The sequence below is a fragment of the Oryctolagus cuniculus genome, chromosome 18 (assembly GCF_051225735.1).
Source record: "Oryctolagus cuniculus isolate XC-2025 breed Fujian yellow rabbit chromosome 18, ASM5122573v1, whole genome shotgun sequence".
NCBI classification, from domain to species: domain Eukaryota; kingdom Metazoa; phylum Chordata; class Mammalia; order Lagomorpha; family Leporidae; genus Oryctolagus; species Oryctolagus cuniculus.
In genome coordinates this window covers 62,453,057-62,475,946 of record NC_142884.1, presented here as the reverse complement: position 1 = coordinate 62,475,946, position 22,890 = coordinate 62,453,057, and the positions used below count along the sequence as shown (strand labels likewise).

Below are 22,890 nucleotides of genomic sequence, written 5' to 3'. Positions count from 1 at the left end.
GGCGGCTCCCGGGCAACACCAAAACCTGCCTCTCTTGCCCCGTTCCGGTCGTTCCTCAACCCAGGGCCCAGGCGCCCGGAGGACCGCTGGGGAAGGAAAGTCGGACGGACCAGCAACCATAGAGACAGGAAACGCGCCCCTGTTGTTTCCGGTTCTAGGAGCGGCGCCAGCGCGCCCTCCCCTGGCCGGAGGTGAAGTGACGCTGCTGCCGGGAAGATGGCGACGGCGGCGACTGTCCCGTCGTCAGCCACTGCCACATCGACGGCTGCCGCTGTCGGAGAGGTGGAAGATGAAGGGCTCCTGGCGTCGCTGTTCCGGGACCGCTTCCCCGAGGCCCAGTGGCGGGAGCGGCCGGACGTGGGCCGCTACCTCCGGGAGTTGAGCGGCTCGGGGCTGGAGCGGCTGCGGCGCGAGCCCGAGCGCCTGGCGGAGGAGCGGGCGCAGCTGCTGCAGCAGACGCGCGACCTGGCCTTCGCCAACTACAAGACCTTCATCCGCGGCGCCGAGTGCACGGAGCGCATCCACCGCCTCTTTGGCGACGTGGAGGCGTCGCTCGGCCGCCTGCTCGACCGCCTGCCCGGCTTCCAGCAGAGCTGCAGGTGCGGCGGGGCTGGCGCTCCCGGGGCTTTTCGCTGGGCGAGCTGACACTTAGCGTAGCGCTTTATGAAGCCACTTAAACCTCGCGGCAGCCCTCGAGGTAGAGGTTAGTGACTGGTCCAGGGACCCAGTGAGTTTTCAAGTCGGAACTGGAACCCAGGAGCTGGCCCCTCCCTCGCAGGGCGGCTGAAATCCACGCAGAGCACTCACCGACGGGTCTGACGCGGTTAACTGCACACACACACACACACACACACACAGCCGGTGGGAAGCGTGTGCTCCAGACGTGTGTCCGGGCCCCTGATCCCGTCCCTGCTCCCCATGTCCTCAGTCTGTTAGCCTGGGTCTGCCCCCGGCCTTCCGTGAGCCTCGCTTCGTTCCTGTGTCTGACGGCACAGCTGTTGGCAGTGCGGGCTTCGGCTTGCAGAGCCCCGCAATTAGAGAAGGAGGCCTGAGCAGACCTGGGCGCGAAGGCAGGCTGACCGCTGGCCTCGGGAGACATGAGCGCCTGGGGCGCGGGGCGATGTGGCCGCTGGGCTACGGAGAGGACCATAGCAGCTGCTTTTTTTTTTTAATATTTATTTTATTCATTTGAAAGACAGTTACAGAGAGAGGTAGAGAGAGAGAGGTCTTCCATCCGCTGGTTCACTCCCCAACTGGCCACAATGGCTGGAGCTGCGCTGATCTGAAGCCAGGAGCCAGGAGCTTCTTCTGGGTGTCCCACGCGGGTGCAGGGGTCCCAAGGACTTGGGCCATCTTTTACTGCTTTCCCAGGCCATAGCAGAGAGCTGGACTGGAAGAGGAGCAGCCGGGACCAGAACCGGCGTCCATATGGGATGCCGGCGCTTCAGGCCAGGGCTTTCACCCGCTGCACCACAGCGCCGGCCCCAATAGTAGCTCTTTCTAAAGGAACATTTCACTGTGTCTTTTCTACTCTGACACAGGTTCTCTGAGTGCTTCACCACGGCTAGTTAGTGGCACACGTGGGATTCAAATATTCAGATAGCTGTGTGATGTAGGAGAAATTGTTTAACCTCTCTGGGATTAAAAATTTCCTCAAGTTCAAGCGTATTTACCTCATAGTCTGTGATGAGGGTCAAACCAGATAAACCAGCCAGCCGGCACCTAGTTCACGGTAAGTTCTGGGTAATGAGCGAAGGTGTAAGTGCAGAGGGGAGGGGGGCACTGGCATTGTGTAGGGGTGGCGTAACGGGTTAAGCCACTACCCGCAGCGCCAGCATCCCACATGGGCGCTGGTTCGAGTCCCGGCTGCTCCACTTCCACTCCAGCTCCCTGCTAATGTACTTGGAAAAAGCAATGGAAGGTGGCCCCAGCACCCACACGGGAGACCCAGAAGAGGCGATGTGTTCTGGCTGTTGTGGCCGCCTGGGGAGTCAATCAGGGGATGGAAGATCTCTCTCTGCGTCTGTCTCTCCCTAACTCTGCCTTTCAAATAAAACAAAAACAGGCGAGGGCCCCATGCTCTGCTCCGTCTGTAGGAACTTCCTGCAGGAGGCCGAGGAGATCGGCTGCAGCCGGCGGATGAACACGCTGACTCTGAACCGGCACACGGAGATCCTGGAGATTCTGGAGATCCCTCAGCTCATGGACACCTGCGTGCGCAACAGCTACTACGAGGAGGCCCTGGAGCTCGCCGCCTATGTGCGCCGCCTGGAGAGGAAGCACTCCTCCATCCCGGTCATCCAGGTAGCCCACGCACACCGCTGTGCGGACGCGCTCAGCCCCTCTGGTCTGGGCTCCTGACCGGCCTTTAGGCAGAACCCCTGGCCTGTGTCACCTCAGTTTCAGCCAGGCAGTCTGGAACTGAAGACACTCGCTCATTCAAAGATGTGTGTTCCCTGTGTGCCAGGCACTGAGCTAGGTACCCGGCTGTGGTGTGGACAGAGCAGCTGGCAAGGTCCTGGCCTCTCCAGGCTCACATTCTAGTGGGAGGCCCAGTGACTGACAGATGAACAACACGCTCAGACAGTGCCGAGTGAAGAAACCTCATAAGGGATCACGGGAGAGGGAGACTGGGCTGGGTTCCTCCGGGCAGAGGGTCAGCGCAGGCCTTTCTGGAGAGGGAACATTTAAGCTGAAACCAGATGATGAGGAGCCAGCCACTCCCAGATCCTGGGAGAGAGCAGGCGGCTGAGGGGGGAAGGAGTTGCGTGTTCACACAGACATTGTAGTGCCAGCGAGAGGGCCCTGGAAGGGGGCAGGCATGGCGAGCAGCGGGGGCTTCACGCAGTGGGAAGTCACTGCCAGTTTTAAGCTCTGTGGACAGAGTTACAGATCTCGGCCAGATCTTGGGGAACCAGCACGTCTGAGCTGTAGGAGATGGACCTCGGACGTGAGGAAGGCCAGGGGGATGCGGGTGTGCCATGTTCGGGGCAGTGCGGGGCTCAGAGCGTGTCCCTGTGCCGCAGGGCATCGTGAGCGAGGTGCGGCAGTCCATGCAGTTGATGCTCAGCCAGCTCATCCAGCAGCTGAGGAGCGGCATCCAGCTGCCCGCCTGCCTGCGCGTCATCGGCTACCTGCGGCGCATGGACGTCTTCACCGAGGCTGAGCTGAGGGTGAAGTTCCTCCAGGCCCGAGAGGCCTGGCTCCACTCCATCCTCACTGCCATCCCTGATGACGACCCCTATTTCCATATCACGAAAACCATCGAGGCCTGCCGCGTCCATCTGTTCGATGTCATCACTCAGTACCGCGCCATCTTCTCGGACGAGGACCCGCTGCTGCCCCCCGCGGCAGGGGAGCGCACAGTGAATGAGAGCGCCATCTTCCACGGCTGGGTGCTGCAGAAGGTCTCGCAGTTCCTGCAGGTGTTGGAGGCGGACCTTGCGCGGGGGGTCGGCGGCCGCCTGGACTCCCTGCTGGGCCAGTGCATGTACTTCGGGCTGTCCTTCAGCCGGGTGGGGGCTGATTTCCGGGGCCAGTTGGCTCCTGTGTTCCAGCGGGTGGCCATCAGCACTTTCCAGAAAGCAATTCAGGAAGCAGTAGAGAAATTCCAGGATGAAATGAATTCCTACACCCTGGTCTTGGCTCCAGCCATCCTGGGCAGCAGTAAGCTGCCTGCCGCCGTGCCAGCCGCTCAGCCGGGGACGCTGCAGCCACCGATGGTGCTCCTGGACTTCCCACCACTCGCGTGTTTCCTCAACAACGTTCTGGTCGCCTTCAATGACCTGCGCCTCTGCTGCCCTGTGGCCCTGGCGCAGGAAGTGACCCGGGCCCTGGAGGACGCCCTTGTCCAGGTGAGCACGTCCTGCTGGCTTCCTGCTGCCCGGGCCTGTGGGGACAGGCAGGCAGGGAGTGCGCTGTAAGGGGTTCCTGGGGCAGAAGTTCTGATCGGTCTCCTGGCTATGGGACCTGGAACAGTCCACGAAGCGGCTCCCACGTAAGGAGGACTCAGTATTGTACTGGTGTCCTGTGCTGTATGACGGCTCCACCACCAGTTTCTGTGAGTCAGGAGAACGGGGCCCTGTGTTCAGGCTCTCACAACGTTGCCATCGAGGTGTCAGCCAGGCGTGGCCTCAGGCCTCCCTTCGGGCTCATTCAGGTAGGCGGTTTCAGTTCTTGCAGGTGCAGAAGCTTCAGGGCTGAGGCCCTCCGCTCCTCAAGGCCTTACGATGAATGGCATCGCGTCATTTCTGTGCAGCTGTATAAAATCTTGGTGTCCCCTTGTAAACGCAACCAAGCATTCGAAGCATCGTAGAGTCAATGCAATTCAGGTTGTAGAACTCAACACTTACATGGTGCTTGCTCCATGCCAGGTAGCAGTCAAGACTTGATCCTTGTGGCTGGCACCTGGGCAGCGGTTAAACCATCGCCCTGGATGCCAGCATCCCGTACGAGCGCTGGCTGGAGGCCGGGCTGCTCCACTTCCAATCCAGCTCCCTCCTAAAGTGCCTGGGAGAGCAGTGGAAGGTGGCCCAAGTACCTGGACCTCTGCCACCCATTTGGGAGACCCAAATGGAGTTCTAGGCTCCTGGCTTTGGCTGGGCCCGACCCTGGCTGTGGCAGGCATTGGAAGTGAACCAGCAGATGAAAGATCTCGATCTCTCCTCTTTCTCTCCCTCCCTCCCTCCCTCCCTCTGTGTCATTCTTCATTTCAAATATGTAAAAATAAAGGCTTGATGCTCACAGCACCGTGAGGTAGGACCTACGACTGGCCCTACTTTACAGGTGAGGAAACTGAGGCATGGAGGCACAGAGCGCTTAAGCAACCAGGTGGAAGTCACAGAACCAAATCTGCAGCTGAGACCTGAACACAGGAATCCCACACCAGAGCCTGTGTTCCTCACCCTGTGTGCCACCTCGCTGTGACGTCAGCTGGCTGCCCTTTGTGGACCCCCGAGGCCTTACCCCTGCAGAAACCTCGCACACTTTGCTTCATCTTTAAACAGCACAGTATAACGATGTTGGGAGCGACTGTGACGCAAAGCGAGGGTCCCGCGTGACGCCGGCGCCCTGTCTCCTAGGTCACCAAGACGATCCTGGCCTTCCACCGCGCCGAGGAGGCCGCCTTCAGCAGCGGCGAGCGCGAGCTCTTCGTCCAGTTCTGCACTGCCTTCCTGGAGGACCTGGTTCCCTACCTCAATCGCTGCCTCCAGGTCCTCTTCCCGCCGGCCCAGCTAGCGCAGACTTTAGGTAAGGGGAGGGAGGCAGCGTTTCTTTGCACGGCTTTGCTGGAAATGCACCTTGCGAACGACGTGATCCACCTGGCGACGCCGGCCACCGAGCAGCCCCACGTGATGGCTTTACACGAAGTACGCAGAGGAGGGATTTAACTCGTTTTCCCCGACCTGCTGTCACGTCCCGCGGCCCCTGCGGTGGGAGTGAGGGTGGGCGAGGCAGCGGGCTAGGGGGCAGAGGGCCCAGGGTGGCCGCCGCGCATTGGGCCCCCACAGGAAGGCCGGGGCTCGCGCCCTGTGCGGGGCTGCCCGCCTCCTTCCTGGTCTCGCTTTAGTCTGCAACAGGATGACTGTGTCTGCCCCTCCCTTTTATTTTCTTCCTGTGATCTCTAGACTGAATTTCAGTGTAACTCATTTTCCATTTCGCTCTCCTTACCGTCTGCGGCAGGCATTCCACCCACTCAGCTCTCCAAGTACGGGGACCTTGGGCACGTGGACGTCAGCGCCATCCAGGAGCCCCTCGCCTTCATCCTGCCCAAGAGAGAGATGGTCTTCTCCCTGGACGGAAAGGAGCCGGCGGCCGAGCCTGGCCCCTCGGCGCCCCCCGAGGGCGGCCGGGAGGAGGCGCTGTCTGCGGAGCCGGCGGAGCCGCCTCCCGAGAGCACGTAGCCGGCCCCGGGCGCCGAGGCGGCCTCTCGCGCGCGAGCACGCGGGGAGGCGGGTTCAGGGGGCGCCCGGCTTTCTCCTGTCCGCGGGTGGCGCGAACAATAAAGCTCGTGGGCGCCCACCGCCTGCCGCTTTCTCGCGACGCCGCTGCCCGGAGGCGCGGGAACTGCGCTTCCCGGCGTCCCCGGCGGCTTCGGGGGCGGGGCGGGGCGGGGCGGGGCTTCCCGGGCGGGCGCCATGGGCCGGCTGTGCGGCGGGCTGCCGCTGCTGCTCGGGCAGCTCCGGGGGCGCCGCTGTGCCGGGCCGGCCCCGCTGTGGGGCGAGGCGGCGGGGGCCGGCGGCGCCCGGGCCTGCAGCTCCGCCGCCCGGGACGGCGCGGAGGGCCCGGCGCGCCGGCGCTCCTACTGGCGCTACGTGAGGCGGCTGGTGCGGGGGCCGCCCGAGCCGCCGTACTCGCACGTGTGCCAGGTCGGGGACCCCGTGCTGCGGGCCGTGGCGGCCCCGGTGGAGCCGGCGCAGCTGGCGGCGCCCGAGCTGCAGCGGCTGGTGCAGCGGCTGGTGCAGGTGATGCGGCGCCGGCGCTGCGTGGGCCTGAGCGCGCCGCAGCTCGGGGTGCCGCTGCAGGTGCTGGCGCTCGAGTTCCCCGAGGCGCTCTTCCGCGCCTGCGCGCCGCGCCTGCGCGAGCTCCGCCAGATGGAGCCCTTCCCGCTGCGCGTGCTGGTGAACCCCAGCCTGCGCGTGCTGGACAGCCGCCTGGTCACCTTTCCCGAGGGCTGCGAGAGCGTGGCCGGCTTCCTGGCCTGCGTGCCGCGCTTCCAGGCCGTGCAGATCTCAGGTGCGGCCGGTGGGGGCGGCGGCGCGGCCCGGGGTGGAGGGGCTGTGGCTGAGAGCGGGCCGCGCGGAGGGGGCTCTGCCCGGTCAGCGAGGTTGCTGCGCTAAGCCAGCCTCCTGGGCCCGGGAGGCACGCAGGCAGTGCCGCGCTGAGACGCCGCCCTGGGCAGCAGCTTACAGCGCTGGGAGGTCGGGAGGAAGACGGCTGCTCTTTGCCCCGCGAACAGCGTAGGGCGTGTGCCGGCCGCCGGTCGCGCTGGCATCCCACGGAGGCTCCACCTCCGACCCAGCTGCCCGCGGATGGCCCGAGTGCCTGGGCCCCTGCGCCCGTGTGCAAGACCTGGCTTGAGTTGCAGATTCCTGGCTTTGGCCTGGCCCAGCCCTGGCTGTTGCGGCCATTTGGGGAGTGAACCAGTGGATCGAAGATCTCTGTCCCTCTGTAACTCTGCCTTTTAAAATAAATTTAAAAAAATAATAACACCGTCAAGATTTGGGTGAACATAAAAGAGTGGGGAACCAGGTTAAATACCTGGTGATGGGCAGAGTTGTTTTCAGCGTGGAGGCTGCTATGCCCCCCTCCCTTTAAGAGGCACAGCGACAGAGGCCTTCCATCCACTGGCTCACTCCCCAAATGTGTGCAGTACCCAGACCTGTGCCAGGCTGAAGCCAGGAGCCAGGCATTCCAACTGGATTTCCCACTTGGTGGCTGAAACTCAAGTACTTGAGCCAGCATCTGCCACCTCCGAGGGCTTATCAGGGAGCCGAGTCAGAAGCAGAATAACAGGACTCAGTCCCAGGCACCCTTGATAAGGGATGCGGGTGTCCCAGGCAGCACCTTGACCCTGTCCCCCCCAGTGCCCGCGCCTTGGTTCCCTTGCTCGGTACCTCTTCCAACAGCAGTAGGGAAAGGCGGCTGCGAATGGTGGCCTCCCCTCACCCCCGCCGGAACTTCCTTTGCAGGGCTGGACCCGAGAGGTGAGCAGGTGGTGTGGCCAGCGAGCGGATGGACGGCCCGCATCATTCAGCACGAGATGGACCACTTGCAGGGCTGCCTGTTCATTGACAAGATGGACAGCAGGTCGTTTACAAACGTCCACTGGATGGAGGTAAATGACTGAAGCTTTCCTGCCCGACTCGGGGGCCTGAACACCAACACGGACTGGGAGCTGGACACAGGGTACCTGGCTTCACCTTGGCATTGGCTGGAATCCCAGAAGACAGTGGACTGCCAGAGCGAGCCACCCTGAGGTGGAGGAGGTTAGAAACGTTTGCCCAGAAATCACCTGTGGACAAAATAGCGCCACAACTTGGGAAGCAACTGCACCCCCACCCCGGGAGTGGGCATTTCTGAGGATTTTGTATGGAGAGAGGGTGACAAGTAAATAACCCCTCAGACGTGGTTTCGTAAGGGCTGTATAATCCGCTCCCAAAGCCAAGATCTGATACTAACGTCGTCCCCAAACTCCTGAAAGCTGTTCTGAAAACATGGAGTTGATCATCTGCACGGTGTTCTTTTTACAAAGGGCTGTGTGTGTGCCCTCGGCACGCTTGCTTGTGGAAGTGACACCCAGGCAGAGGGTTCCCAGCGCAAGGAGGTGTGAAGGGCAGCATTTATGGAAGTAGGTGCCCACGCACCTGAACAGGTTCTGCAGAGTTAGGTCTTAACTTCCAGACTTGGGAGGACTGTGCTTCCAGTACCCACACACCTGAACAGGTTCTGCAGTTAGGTCTTAACTTCCACAGACTTGGGGAGGACTGTGCTTCCAGTACCCACGCACCTGAACAGGTTCTGCAGAGTTAGGTCTTAACTTCCAGACTTGGGAGGACTGTGCTTCCAGTACCCACGCACCTGAACAGGTTCTGTTGAGTTAGGTCTTCACTTCCACAGACTTGGGAGGACTGTGCTTCCAGTACCCACGTACCTGAACAGGTTCTGCAGTTAGGTCTTCACTTCCACAGACTTGGGGAGGACTGTGCTTCCAGTACCCACGCACCTGAACAGGTTCTGCAGAGTTAGGTCTTAACTTCCAGACTTGGGAGGACTGTGCTTCCAGTACCCACACACCTGAACAGGTTCTGCAGTTAGGTCTTAACTTCCACAGACTTGGGGAGGACTGTGCTTCCAGTACCCACGCACCTGAACAGGTTCTGTTGAGTTAGGTCTTCACTTCCACAGACTTGGGAGGACTGTGCTTCCAGTACCCACACACCTGAACAGGTTCTGCAGTTAGGTCTTCACTTCCACAGACTTGGGGAGGACTGTGCTTCCAGTACCCACATACCTGAACAGGTTCTGCAGTTAGGTCTTCACTTCCACAGACTTGGGGAGGACTGTGCTTCCAGTACCCACGCACCTGAACAGGTTCTGTTGAGTTAGGTCTTAACTTCCACAGACTTGGGAGGACTGTGCTTCCAGTACCCACGTACCTGAACAGGTTCTGCAGTTAGGTCTTCACTTCCACAGACTTGGGGAGGACTGTGCTTCCAGTACCCACACACCTGAACAGGTTCTGCAGTTAGGTCTTCACTTCCACAGACTTGGGAGGACTGTGCTTCCAGTACCCACACACCTGAACAGGTTCTGCAGTTTAGGTCTTCACTTCCAGACCTGGGGAGGACTGTGCGTCCAGCGTCCTGGGCAGCTGCTGCCTGGCTCGGTCTTTGGGTGCAGGCCGTGGGGCAGGGCTGAGGGCGGCTGCTCGCTGGGAGGGACCAGTGAGCCCCTTCCTGCACAGTCAGGACAGACCCAGAAAGCAGGACAGGAGCTTCCTTCCCGATCACACTGCCCAGGGTAGCTTAGGGGAAACGTCAGGACTTGATCCGAGGTGAAGTGACTCGGCCTTCTGGGTGACTGCTCATTTATGTTGAGTATTGGGAAGCAGGTGCTTTCGCCCCCCAGTCTTGAAAATCAAAGCAAGCCGGTAGGAGGAAGTCCAGTGAGTTGTTTAGAAAAAAGGGGTTTTAAACAGCCGTTCATTAAGTGTACCTAGGAAAGACTCCCCCATCCCCCGGCTTTCTCTGGGGAGCACCCCCGTCCCCACTGGCGGCAGTCAGACTTGGCACAGGCATCCGACCACGCCCTGCCCTGAGGTCAGACCTAGCTTCTGGGAAAGTCTAGAGAGCCCTCCTGTCTACTGGAAACTCACTTTCTGCAAGTGAGAACGCAGTGGCTTCCCCTCATGGGGCAGCCCGACACGCTGGCGCCCTCGGGTCACAGGGCAGTGGCACTGACTCCTTGCAGTTCCAGTAAAGAAATCGTCCACCCCAGGCAGCCATCACCACAGGTTAGCCACTGTGAGCAGTGGTTCCTGCCGCTGAGGAGGGCACAGAAAGGCAGGTGTTTGACAGCTGTGACCCAAGCTGCCCTACAGACCCCGTTCACCCCCGTAGCTTGTCAGGGTGTTTAGGCAGCAGAAATGAGGAAGCAGGTGAAAAAAGGAACAAGGGCCTCCTGACACGAGTAAACGCAGCAGCCTGGAAAGTCCTGACTAGCTCACTGAGGCTGCAGAGGGGCACTTTCCTGCCCTGACCTGTGTTCTAGCCTTCACAAGCGGGGACTGGGGGACGGGGGCAGATAACCAGTGACACAGGAACTCCCAAGTGACAAAGAGCCCAGGCACACTGCTACATAAATGTCCCGTGGATGGGGCCGGTGCTGTGTAGTAGATAAAGCCACCACCTGCATGCCAGCATCCCATATGGGCACTGGTTCAAGTCCCTGCTGCTCCACCTCTGACCCAGCTCCCTGCCATCGACCTGGGAAAGCAGCAGAGGATGGCCCAAGTGCTTGGGCCCCTGTGCCCATGTGGGAGACCGGGGAGAAGCTCCTGGCTTCAAATCAACCCAGTTCTGGCCATTGCAGCCATTTGGGGGTGAACCAGTGGGTGAAAGAAGCCCTCTAACTCTGCCTTTCAAATAAATAAATAACTCTTTTATAAAAACTGCCACCTGGAGGCCTGCTGATGCCGCAGGTAACGTGGGGGTGGGCTAGAACAAGCCCTGCCGCGGGCTGCCTGCTTCCTACCTAGGCCTTTTCTGTGTGACACGGTGTTACTGGCTGTGTCTGTGCCAGCAACCTCCTCAGCTTCTGCTCCCTGGCACTTGGCATTTCCGGGCTGCCTCCTCTGCCGGAGGCAGGACCGCAGGAAGAGCTGCCCGGGTTCCCTAAGCACTCCATGCGGCCTTCTGAGGCCTGGGAGGGGTCCTTGCCCACCTGCATGCAGAACAGGCCTGCAGGGGTGGCAGCTCGCGAGCATTCCTGCTTCTGCTGCAGGCGGGGAGGGGGCAGGAGGAGGAGAAAACCAGAGGGGCAAGGGCCAAAGATAAGTCTCTGCAGTTACTCAAGAAGGGAAGAGGTTTATTAGACCATTTCCAGGAGAGGGACCCGGGGCAGGGCAGTGGCCGTGCTCAGCGTTCTCACACCCAGAGGAAAGGCAGCCGTGCAGACCGCCCACCACCTGCCTCTGACCGACCGCGCCAGCTTTGTGCTCACAGAAGCCATCTCCTCCTGCTGCGAGGAGGACACGGGGCCCGGATGCAAATGGGGTGGATGGGAATGGCTGTTCTTAGTCTTTGCAGGCAAAGCTTGGCCTGGGGATCCAGGGGCTTCAGCCAGTGGGTTTTCAAGGAGGCAAACTTGGGCATCAGAGGAGCAGAGGCAGCGGGGCCTGGCAGCCGTCTGGGGGCTCTGCTGTGCCACCCACAGCTCAGCTGCTCCCACTCCTTGTTGTGTCCAGGTGATTTTATTTATAAACAAGTCGGAAATCCAAGCAGCATTAATTTAGGGGAACAAAAAAATGTTAAAGGAAAAGACGATGCGTGGGCAGGCTGAGCAGGAGAACTGGTGAGCGTCCAGGAGGGGAGAGGGGAGAGCCGGAGTCCACCGTGTGCACACGGGCGGCGCGGCGGAGCGTCTCTGGCCGCCAGGCCCTGCGAGGCCCTTCCTTCCTGCTCCCGGACGCACGCCAGCAGAGGGGATGCTGTAGTGACTTTAGGACGAGCCCAGAGCCCTGCCCGGCCACTGCCGCAGAGAGAACCATGGATGTGCCCCAGCCGATCTCCCACCTGCATCACCCTAATGAAGCAGCTTTTAGCTCTCCTGGCCGAAGTCCTCTGAGAATTTCTTCACTTTCAGGAGGTCATCTGCGTTCACCGTGGGCCGAGTGGTGGCCAAAGAGCGGAGCATGTCCGACTGCAAAGACCAGAGCAGGGGCTGAGACGCAGCGAGGCTCTGGGGCCTCGGACTCCCCTCCCCCGGCCCTGCCATCTACGTAGAAGCCTGCCTTCCAGGTCACCTCCCCCACCCCGCACACAGCTGCCTCCCGAGTCTGCCCACGCAGCACCCGCTTCCCCCTGGGGCAGCTGCGTTTGCAGCCTGAGGGCTCGAGGGCCTCTGCTCTCTTCACCACACTAACTCCCGTAGCAGGTGTCTGAAGTGGGCCCCACACCACCCCTGGCAGAGCCCTGCAATCAGCAGGACTAGGAGAGGAAGAGGCCCCGGCTACTGGGTTGGGAGCCGCCTTGCAAAGTGCACCCGACTGTGCCCATGGACTTTTACCCGTCCCTTCTGTGGACCAAGGAAGCCAAACCCCCGGGCCGAGTCCATGACTGGGGCCTGACTTTTCTTGCTGAAGATCATAAAATGCTAACGCCGCAGGGGCCCTCACCACCCGGAGCCACAGAGGCTTCTGTGCAGCAGCCGCAGCAGCCCAGCACACGGCGGAGCGGCTCATTTCCACTCTGACCCAAGTTTCCAGTTGCAGGGCTCTGTGCGGCCTCAGCTGGGCACTTACCATGCAAACCACAGGCTCTAAGAGTTTGTCACCAGGGACATCCATCCATGTCATCTCCATGGCCCCGGGATCTCCCGGTGAGCATGGTGTCAGGAGGTCGTCGATCATGACGCCAGGGTTGGTGCGAGAAGGGCCACAGACCTGAAACCAAGCCGGACTTTGACTGGGGAGCAGGGCTGCCCTCAGGTTTGGGGAAGGGCAGAACGCCTCGTGTTTCTAAGGACGTGCTAAAGGGGAGAGGATGGTGGACGCATGGGCTCCTTCACGCTATCCAAGCAGCTCAGGGACTGGTTTCAGAGGCTCGCGGTCAGTGCCCTTCCAGCCACTCCTCTGCAGCTCCCACTGCAGCCCCAGCCCCCACCCCAATGTCTCCCTCATTCACGCAGGCAAGTCTCATCACGAAGTCACATCCCGAACAGTTTTCTGGCTGAAGTCTACACTGCTGAGCACTGCCCCATGTCCCCAGAGCTCGCGCCCTCCCCTCCTTCAACCTATGGCTCGAATGCCAGCCCAGCATGGCAGGTTCAGGTTGAACCTCCAAGACGCCTGCTCTCCCTCACCCTGCTCTGTTCCCGAGTCACCTAAGAAACTAGCATTTGTTTGTTTACTGTTCCTCCCCCAGCCGGAGAGGAGGCTCCTGGAGGGCAGGGACTTTCCTATGTGTGGTCACTTAATTCCTCCCAGCACCCAGGACAGGGCCAGGCACAGAGCAGGACCCCAGGAGACAGAACAAAGACCTGCTGATGCGGCGGATGTGTCCTGGTGGCTCGAACGTTTCCCTGGCGTCCACCCTGCACAGAGCTCTTTCTGGTTGACTGCGCGGTGTTAAGATGGGGCCCTGTCCTCAGGTTGCTGAAGCAGAGGACCCCAGCAAGTGGAGCCCCGGGCCCACCTGGCACTCCCCCTGCTCTCCAGAAGAGGCGGTCACCAGAGGAGCTGGGGAGCAGGACCAGGGTCTGGCAGAGCGCAGTGCTTGCTGGCCACGCACCTTCTTGAAGTGTGTCGCCGACTGCACTTTCCTGACGGGCTGCATGAGGGAGTCCCGCACGATGACGCTGATGTCTGCCCCAGAATAGCCCTCCGTCTTGCGGGCCAGCTCGTGGATGTCGGCGTCCGTGAGGCTGTGGGGAGTGCTCCCCAGATGTAACCGGAACATCTGCGCACGGGCAGCTTCCTCTGGTAACGGAATGTAGATTCGTTTTTCAAACCTAGAAAGCCAAGCGCAGGGCAGGAGTTGAGAGCAGGGGCTAGAAGGGTGCCAAGAGCAGCAGCACAGAGACCGAGTGAAAGCAGCCGGCTTCCAGGCTGGCACTGCTGGTGGCATGGCCAGCTTCAACAAAGACCTGAGGATGACCCTGGAAAATGGCTTTGGGTCACAGCCATGGACTGCAGTCACAGGCTAACCATGGTTACAGAAGACTTCGGGCCCCCAGCCCCTCCTGGGGAAGACTCACCTCCTTCTAATGGCCGAATCCAATACCCAGGGGATATTTGTGGCGCCAAGAACCAGAGTCCCATCATTGTTATTCCCCACCCCTGTGGAGAAAGGGAGACAGCGGCTGGCTTTGACAGCACCTGCACAGGTCAGGGAGACTTGTGGGGCTGCACCTCCAGGGCTCTCTGTCACCAACGGCAGCCAGCCCCGGGCCACCACGGGTGAGTCCCAACTGAAGTTAAGCCAAGTCCTGGTCTGGCTTTGCCACGGTCAGGAGACCTGTGGTGCTGCCTGTCCTCAACCCAAGGACACAAACCCAACCACAGCTCAACTATGAAGCCCTGGGTGGACCTTGGGTGAAATAAGAACCCGGGGGCCGCAGGCCCAGCACGCACCCTGCATCTGGACCAAGAATTCTGTTTTGATCCTTCGGGCAGCCTCGCTCTCATTCTCATTTCGGGAGCCGCAGAGGGAATCCACCTCATCGATGAAGATGATGGAAGGCTTGTGCTGCCTGGCCAGCTCGAACAGGTTCTTCACTAGCCTGGGAGGGCGGGGAGCAGGGTGAGGGTTGGAGGCCCACACACACGCCCAGCCAGGTCCCAGGCACTTCTCTCCTCGCGCCCTTCCCCCAGGAGCTGACCCCAGCCATGCCTGGACTACAAGGAATGGGAGTCACAAGTCCTCTGGCAGAGTGGAACCAAGAGGAGCAGGGCAGCAGACTGGCACAGCGGTTAAGACAGCATTTACGACACTTGTGTTCCCACACCAAGTCCCTCGGTTCAATTCCCGGCTCCTCATTCCAGCCTTCTGCTTGTGCAGACCCTGGGAGGCAGGGGTGATGGCTCAAGTAGTTGGGTCCCTGCCACCCACGTGGGAGACTGAGACTGAGGTCCTATTCCTGGCTTTGGCTTAGCCCAGCCCCTGCCACTGTAGATATTTGGTGACTGTGCCAGCAGGCAGGTGGGAGCTCCACCTGTCTCTCTGCCTCTCAAATAAATATATAATTAACTACAGGTATCCATTTATTTATTTATTTTTTAAGGAAGAGCAGGCCCTGGCATCAGCTTCAAATCCTCCAAGTCCACTCATTAGCTGTGGTCTTAGGTCAAGTTACTTTCCTTCCTCTTTGTTTCAATGTCTGCAAAATGGGAGTGAGCTGTGGGGAACAAGTTACCCACAAAAAATGTAATTCTCAACTGACATTTGATTATTATTTGTTCCTTTCCCTTACCCTCTTTTTTTTTTTTTTTTAATATTTATTCATTTATTTGAGAGGCAGTTACAGACAGACAGAGAGAGGGAGAGACAGAGAGAGGTCTTCCAGCCACTAGTTCACTCCCCCATTGGCCACAACAGCAGGAGCTGGCTGATTTGAAGCCAGGAGCCAGGAGCTTCTTCCAGGTCTCCCATTTGGGTGCAGGGGCCCAAGCACTTGGGCCGTCTTCTGCTTTCCCAGGTGCATTAGCAGGGAGCTGGACCAGAAGTGGAGCAGCCAGGACTCAAACTGGTGTCCATATGGGATGCCGTGCTGCAGGCGGAGGCTTAACCTACTGCGCCACAGCGCCAGCCCCGCCCTCCCCTAGAGTCCTTCCTCTCTCCCAGGTTCCCTTCCACATGTATCTTTGTCAGGACCGTGCCCTGTACAATTAGTACCAAGATGTCACTCTCCTGGCTAGTTTCCTCAGTACCCAACAGCAGCCCCTGGGAGGTGACTCCAAGGGCAGGGACCAGTGCCCCAGGGGCTGCTGGGCAGGGCTGACTTACTTCTCGCTCTCCCCCAACCACTTAGACATCAGATCTGAGGAGGACACAGAGAAGAAGGTGGAGTTGTTGGCCTCCGTGGCCACAGCTTTGGCCAGGTAGGATTTCCCCGTGCCAGGGGGTCCAAAGAGCAGTATCCCTCGCCAGGGGGTGCGCTTGCCTACAATGCAGAACAAAGGGAACGTGAAGTCAGCGTCTCGTGATGGGAAAGGGGGGGACAGCAGCAACAGAGCGGAGCCCAGAGACCTTTACTGACTGTGGACACCATCAGGGAGAAACGGTTCTAGAAAACAGCTGAGTCCAGAAGCAGAGGGAGCTATACCACCTGCTGGGAGCTTAGTTCCAGCCCTTGCTCATGACCCCCTGACCTTACACTGCCTGGCCCTGGTTTCTGACCCTGCCCACCCCAAGGAGGTCAACTCAGAGTCCCAGCCACAGCCAGTTCCTGACACCAGCGAGCAGCCAAGGAGTAGACGACGGTGGTCGGCAGGCCCTGGGCCTCTCCTGACAGCACACTGCCGGGCCCGGCCGCCGCCCTCCGGAGGTGACGGGAACCAAGATGCCACCTGCCCTGCGATCCTCAACTCTTACCTGTGAACAAATGTGGGAATTTAATTGGTAAAATGACAGCTTCTTTGAGGGCCTCCTTGGCCCCCTCCAGCCCCGCCACGTCATTCCACCGTATGTTGGGCTTCTCCATGACAACAGCACCTGCAAGAGGGCGGCAGACCTGGAGCCAGGCCGACACGCGTGAGCCGACCCACGGGGCACCCACGCCTGGCCCCTTCCACGCCTCAGGGCTCGAGCCTCTTACCCATCAGCTGCTCCTGCAACTTCTTTTTCTCTGGGTTATCCCCTTCGCTGTCACTATCGCTGCTGAAAAAGCAGACAGAGAATCACAGGCTGGCCTCGGAGCCCGGGCCAGGAAGCGGCCGCCAGCACGGCGGGGAAGGGCGCCCTCCTGCCCGGCAGTGGTGAGGGGCCAGCGAGCAGGCACCTCGAGGACATCAAGGCCGCACGCCGTCAGCAGCTCACCTCTGGGCCCTCCAGCAAACACTGCTGGAACCCATTCTCGCCTCTTCATTAGGGAACAAGTGCAGAGACGCCTGCCTTCTCCTGAGCGCTAATGAGGGAAAAGTGCTCTGGCTGACTTAAAAAAGCAGCCAGCCAAGCAGGCTGGTGTCAGGAGCCCCTGTGCAGACTCACAGACAGCAGCAGCACAGGGCAGTCACAGTCCTCAGGGCAGCGGTCACGTCACTCTAGCACAGACTGCACGCTCATCCCAACAGCCAGTTCTTATGCTGACGTCACGTACTTGCCATCCACAAAACTCTGCCCTCCCTCCAGGGCCTGCAGGCGGGCTGCCTCCCATCAGATGAAGATGGTCATTCTCTGGCAGGAAGAGCAGTGATGTCTACTGAGTGCTCCCTGCGTGCCAGGCTCTGTTCTGAGCTGTCCACACCACTCATGCGCTCTTCACGGCAACACCAGGAGAGGAGCACCATCATCTTCCCCTTCTAAGGGAGGCTGGAGGAGACCGGTGCTGTGGCATAGCAGGTAAAGCCTCCGCCTGCAGCGGCACCAGCGCCCCACATGGGCTCTGGTTCCAGTCCCGGCTGCTCCACTTCCAATCCAGCTCCCTGCTAATGGCCTGGGAAAGCAGTGCTTGGGCCCCTGCACCTGCGTGGAAGACCCAGAAGAAGCTCCTGGCTCCTGGCTTCAGATCAGCCGAGGTCTGGCTGCTGAGGCCATTTGGGGAGTAAACAAGTAGATGGAAAACCTCTCTCTCTAACTCCGCCTCTCAGATAAATAAGTAAATCTTTAGAGAGAGAGACTGGAGGCTCAGGAGGTCATGGCACTTGCCCAAGGTCACAGGGCTAGGAAGTGGCAGAGCCGTGTTACACCCTGCGGGCCTGGTGACAGAGCCCAATACCCGTGACCTGTGCGCTGGGCTCCCCAGCCTTTCTGTACAGACCCAGGGAGACAACACACGTGGCAGCATTCGGCAAGGCGCAGAATGAAAGCAGCTGTTGGCACACACTTCCCCGTAAGGCAGGCACCACGGAAGCCGGCGGCAGCATCGGCACCAGGACACAGTGACACCGGGGGCACGCGGCCCGGGGGCGCCTGTCCCTCGGGGGCTGCGCGCTCCTGCACACTCACCCCTTGCCTTCACTCTGATTCTCTTTCACTGGCTTCTTGCTGTGCTTCTCCTTGTTCCGTAAGTAATCCTTCAGCTTCTCCGCTCGGTCTAGGTACTGCACGCACTTGGCTCGAATGCTCTCCTTGGCCTTGTCGCTGTGCGCCTCATCTGCAAAAGGAAACGTCCCCGTGAGCCCGGGGCTTGCCCTCTTGCAGGAGTTCTGCAGCGGGGACGCCCACGCAGCACTCACACTTGATGGCGTGGAGGAAGTACTCCACCGCATGCTGGTACAGCCGTAGGGCCTCCTCGTAATTCTTGGCTTTGTCCTCCTCTGTGGCTTTCGTCACCAGATCAATGGCTTTCTGGAAAGGCCAAGCGAATAGCTCAGTGCATCCCAGGAGGCCAGGAAGGGCCTTGGGGACACAGGCGGCAGAGGGAGTGCAAGGCTTGAGGGCTTGTGGGTAGCAGACCGTTGTTCTGCCCGTCTTTCCCAACATTACCTAGAGAGGCGCTAACAGGAAGCTATAAAAGACAGTGGCCCTCTTCACAGTGAGCTCCCGCAGGCAGACCCACCCTGGACCCAGCAGGTGGAAACCAGACAAGCTCAGGTCAGGGCTCACAGGGTGAGTTCACATGACTCCCTAGTCTACTGCCTCAAGGCAAAGAGAACTGGACCCGAACGAGAGCTGGAGGGGGGGAAGCAGCAGCAGCAGCGTGCCGAGCTCCTCTGCAAGGCGCCCAGAAACCACACTGGGCCTTGGGGCCGGAGGAAAGCCGGGGACTCGCTCATCAACTCAAGATGGTTTTTAAAGATCCGTTTATTTATTTTGAAAGTCAGATTTAGAGAGGGGGAGAGACAGAGAGAGAGAGACATTTTCCATCCACTGGTTCACTCCCCAAGATGGTCACAACAGCTGGGGCTGAGCCAGGTAGCCAGGAGTTTCATCCAGGATTCCCACAGGGGTGGCAGGGGCCTAAGTACTGGGGCCATCTTCCGCTGCTTTTCCCAGGCCATTAGCGGGGAGCTGGGTGGAAGAGGAGCAGCCAGGACGTGAGTGGATGCCCATACGGGAGGCCAACGCCGCAGGCGGCAGTTTTACCCGCTAGGCCCCAGCACGAGTTTCACCAGGTGACCTGAGGGACCTCTGCTCCCTGCTCCTGGCCCAGCTCTCTCGCTCCTCCAGGCTGGAAAGGTTTTCCTAAGTTGCCTCAAGCTGATCCCCAGGGAGGGCAGGCTTGGACACATGGCTCAACACACCAGCGACTCGTATGAAAGTGCTCACTTACTCCAGGGGTAAACATGCACTGCCAATTAAGGGGAACTGTCTTCTGGAACCTTCTAAGAACTCTGTGAGAAAGAGCAGCATGGGGAAACTCCCAGATCCTGCAGGGCCATGGCCTAGCTCAAAGAAAAGCACCTACACGTCCCGTTTTAGAAGCCACAGCTCCATCAGCCCACGGAGCACGGCCAGCACCCCTCCTCGGTCTGACGCGGCGTCAGCCTGGGGCAGACCTGTGGTCCCGGCCAGGGCGAACACCAAGCCTCTCACCAGCCCTCGGCAGGGCCAGGGCATCTGTCCGGCCCTTCCTCATCTGCTAACTAAGAAGTATCGGAGAGAAACACACACACGGCTCTGCACGACGGACGGGGTGAGGCCTGGCCACCGTGAACGGAACTCAGCCAACAGAGGCGGCAAGGAAGGGCGCGAGAGATGGCGCCAGCCCCTCCATTAGCTGCGAACGGCCCGGAGTGCCCAAGCTGCCGGCTCCGTCAGCTCACACACCGGCTTCGCTCAGCCACTCTCTCCTCTGCCACTGCTCTCAGGTCCGCATGAAGGCGGCGTCCTGTCCCTGGTGGCTTCTCCTCCCCACAACAAACGCCCCCAGCTCTCCGGACTTTTCCTTTCTACGCCTCTTCTTGTCTGGGTCTGTCCCGGTGAAAGCTGGGGCTCAGAACAAAGCTGCAGGTGGCTCTAGCCCACCCCAAGGGAGCAGGACAGGCCCACTGCCCACTGCCCTTTCTCCATACCGGCAATGCACCAGGAGGCATCTGGGTATTTTTGGCAACCACATACAGTTTCTCCAGTGCAGGAGGTCTTGCTTTCAATACTTTTGCCCACCAGGAAGGTAAGGTGATAAATCAAGCTGCCAGGCCCACCACAGCTCTAGAAACGCGCGTGGCCAGGGGGGTGGGGTGGGGGGAGAGGCTGGCAAGGGCTGGCAAGGGTCACACAGGATTCAGGCCTCACCGGCGTGGGAACCCTGTAACTCCTAACTCCGTCTCTGCAGCACAGAGGCAGCCACAGACAGTATGTACATACATTAGCTGGGACGCACTCCAATAAAACTTTATTCACAGACACTAAAATGTGGGTTTCCTATTATTGTCACGTGTCAAGAAGTAGTCTTCTCTCTCCCCAGCCTTTTGAAAGAATGTGAAAAGCCATGACTTCACGTGAAGCGAAGGGAGCCAGACACCACAGAGCACGTCCTGGACGACTCCATCTATACGAAACGCCTACCAGAGGCCAACGCACAGACAGGGGCGCGTGGCGGCCGGGGGCACGGCGGGACTAGGAGCGTCGGCCAGCGGGGCAGGGTTCCTTCCAGGGGTGATGAAAATGGTCTCATGAATGGCTGGGGGGGGGGGGGGTGTTGCACGCTCTGAATAAAAAGCCCTAAATCTGTACACTCTGAATGGGTGGGCTGCAGGGAATGCGGGTTACATTTCATAGCGCTGCTTCCTACAAGATATTCTTAGCCCCCAGGCCATCCAGACCTGGCTGGGCTGATGGGATCTACAGCCTAGGACGGCAGACCTGGCGCTAACAGATGGAGGGTGCACCTGGCTTGGACTCCACCTAACTCAGCTCAGCACCCTGACATAGCCACGCACCCTCCACCTGCAGGGGTCTGAATGTTTCTCACCCTCTGAGGCTCTGGCCAAGTGGCCCTTCTTCCATGAAGTCCTCCCGAACTCCCCCGAGCACTCTGTCTGCCATCACTTACTGTGGAACAGACGCTGTGCTAGGAATGCTTCACGGGAATTATTCAATAAAGAGCCATCGCCACAACTCTTCAGGGTATGGCCCCATTTAACAGGCGGGGAGACCCAGACTGCAAGGGCAAACTAGCCCAAGGTCACCTGCCAGTGAGTGGAGGGCTGGGACGCAAACCCCTGTCTCAGGCCTGAGCAGGTTTGTGTTTTCTGGCTATGCAAGGCAGACGGCACCTGGAGGAGGGGTCGGTCACTCGCCCCGGCGGCGCCACCCCAGCACCGCCCAGCACCATCCAGGGACTGAATGAAGGGTCGCCGGCCGAGGAGGGGAGGTCGGGGGCCGGGGAAAGCGCCGGAGCTTGTTGGCAGGGGGCCGCGGGGCTTCCAGGGCCCGGCGCTGGAGGAGGAAGAGGGAGTGACCGCCGCTCCGGGCCCGGGCCAAGCTCCTGGAGGCGGCGCCCGTGAGGCCCGGCTGAGGCTACCGCGCGGCGGTTCCGGGGCGCCGGCGGCACGTAGCGGCCTCGGGGCTCGGCCAGCGGGCCGGACGGTGAGGACGCCCTCGGCTCCGGGCGCGCGAAAACAGACGCAGGCGGCGCCGGGGCCGCAGCGGCCGGGCGGGGGCCGCGAGACCGGGGCTCCGAGGCCGCCCGCCCGGCTCCGCGGCCAGCAGGCCCCGCCGCGCCGCCTTCGGCCTCCGCAGCCGGGCCGGGCTGCGCCGAGGTACCTGGAGGGTTGACGTTGTCATTTCATCTCCTGGGTCCGCCCCACACCCCGCGGCGCTGCTTGCGGCCTCGTCCGGCCCCGGGGAGCCGAAGTGCTGGGTCTGCTGCGGGGAGCCCGACGAGGCGGCGCTGGGCGCGGACAGGGCAGCCGCTCGCAGCCGGAGCCGAGTCGTAGGGCGAGCGAGCAGCGCGGCCCAGAGCGGTCGGGCCTGAGCCGCGCGGCTGCCCCCGGCGGCCACGGCCGGCACTGCAGGCACCGCTCCCTGCGGCCGCCGGGAGGCCGGGGCCAGCGCGGGGACGCACGAGGGGCGGGGCGAGGGCGAGGGGCGGGGCGAGGGGCGGGGCGAGGGCGAGGGCGAGGGGCGGGCCGAATAGCATTGGGAAATCCTGGATCCCACTGGCATTAAGTTAGAGGCTGTAGGGCTGTTTTACTCGGTCAGTAAACCTGACTTCCCAGGAAACTTTGGCTTCCTGATGTTTAACGATCCGATTAAGTTAGTACCTACCTTCTGTAGCTTTAGCGGCAATGATTGAGGCTGCTAATTAAATAGTGTGCCTCACACTGGGGGCTCAGTGCTTGGTAAAAATTAGCATGCCGGAGACGCGAAGGCTCATTTTTTTTTAAATTTTGACATTGAAAATTTTAATTTTAGTTTTTAACAGATTCAATATGATTGCTAGATACAAGTCTAAGAACATAATGATAGGGGCCGGGTGGCGCAGCAGGTTAAAGCCCTGGCCTGAAGCGCCAACATCCCATATGGGTGCTGGTTCGAGACCCGGCTGCTCCACTTCCAATCCAGCTCTCTGCTATGGCCTGGGAAAGCAGCAGCAGATGGCCCAACTGTTTGGGCCCCTGCACCAACATGGGAGACCTGGAAGAATCACCTGGCTCCTGGCTTTGGATTGGCTCAGCTCCCGCCGTAGTGGCCATCTGGAGAGTGAACCAGCAGATGGAAAACCTCTCTCTGTCTCTACCTCTCTCTCTCTTTCAAATAAATAAAATAAATATTTTTAAAAAAATGAATGTTCCCAACACAAAGAAATGGTAAATGTTTGAGGAGGTGGATTGCCAGTTACTTGGTTTCATTATCACGTGTGGTATACATGTATTGAAATATTACCCTGTTTGCCATAAATTCACACAACTATATCTCAAAATGCTTGTTGCATATTAGAGAGATAAGGAAAAGGAGTCAGTGGGTAGGGCCTGTGTTGTGGTGCAGTGGATTAAGCTGACACTTATGACTCCAGCGCCCATCTCAGAGTGCTGGTTCAAGACATGGCTGCTGGCCTGCGCCGCGG

At 60.1% G+C, this 22,890-nt stretch overlaps 2 protein-coding genes across 5 annotated transcripts; one reads left to right on the top strand and one right to left on the bottom strand.

Moving 5' to 3' along the window:
* Positions 1 to 117: 117 nt before the first annotated feature.
* On the top strand, positions 118 to 8,129 carry COG8 (component of oligomeric golgi complex 8). Its single transcript, XM_051840156.3, has 7 exons — positions 118 to 599; positions 2,097 to 2,304; positions 3,027 to 3,854; positions 5,082 to 5,250; positions 5,683 to 5,858; positions 7,493 to 7,496; positions 7,692 to 8,129. The coding sequence occupies exons 1-7, from the start codon at positions 217 to 219 to the stop codon at positions 7,847 to 7,849; spliced, it is 1,926 nt and encodes a 641-aa protein (XP_051696116.3). The 5' UTR covers positions 118 to 216; the 3' UTR covers positions 7,850 to 8,129.
* A 2,938-nt stretch (positions 8,130 to 11,067) lies between these two features.
* On the bottom strand, positions 11,068 to 21,763 carry VPS4A (vacuolar protein sorting 4 homolog A). 4 transcript variants are annotated; one of them, XM_089320391.1, is made up of 11 exons: positions 21,588 to 21,763; positions 18,116 to 18,227; positions 17,886 to 18,033; positions 16,537 to 16,598; positions 16,314 to 16,452; positions 15,726 to 15,882; positions 14,354 to 14,502; positions 13,978 to 14,059; positions 13,512 to 13,731; positions 12,524 to 12,664; positions 11,068 to 11,922 (listed from the first exon to the last, which is right to left on the bottom strand). In XM_089320391.1, exons 5-11 carry the CDS (start codon positions 16,420 to 16,422, stop codon positions 11,821 to 11,823), a joined length of 960 nt encoding a protein of 319 aa, XP_089176517.1. In that variant the 5' UTR covers positions 16,423 to 16,452; positions 16,537 to 16,598; positions 17,886 to 18,033; positions 18,116 to 18,227; positions 21,588 to 21,763; the 3' UTR covers positions 11,068 to 11,820. The 4 variants fall into 4 exon arrangements, with proteins under 4 accessions (XP_089176517.1, XP_002711764.1, XP_089176518.1 ...); XM_002711718.6 differs by having other exon boundaries at positions 16,314 to 16,433; XM_089320392.1 differs by having other exon boundaries at positions 16,537 to 16,595.
* Between the last annotated feature and the right edge of the window lie 1,127 nt (positions 21,764 to 22,890).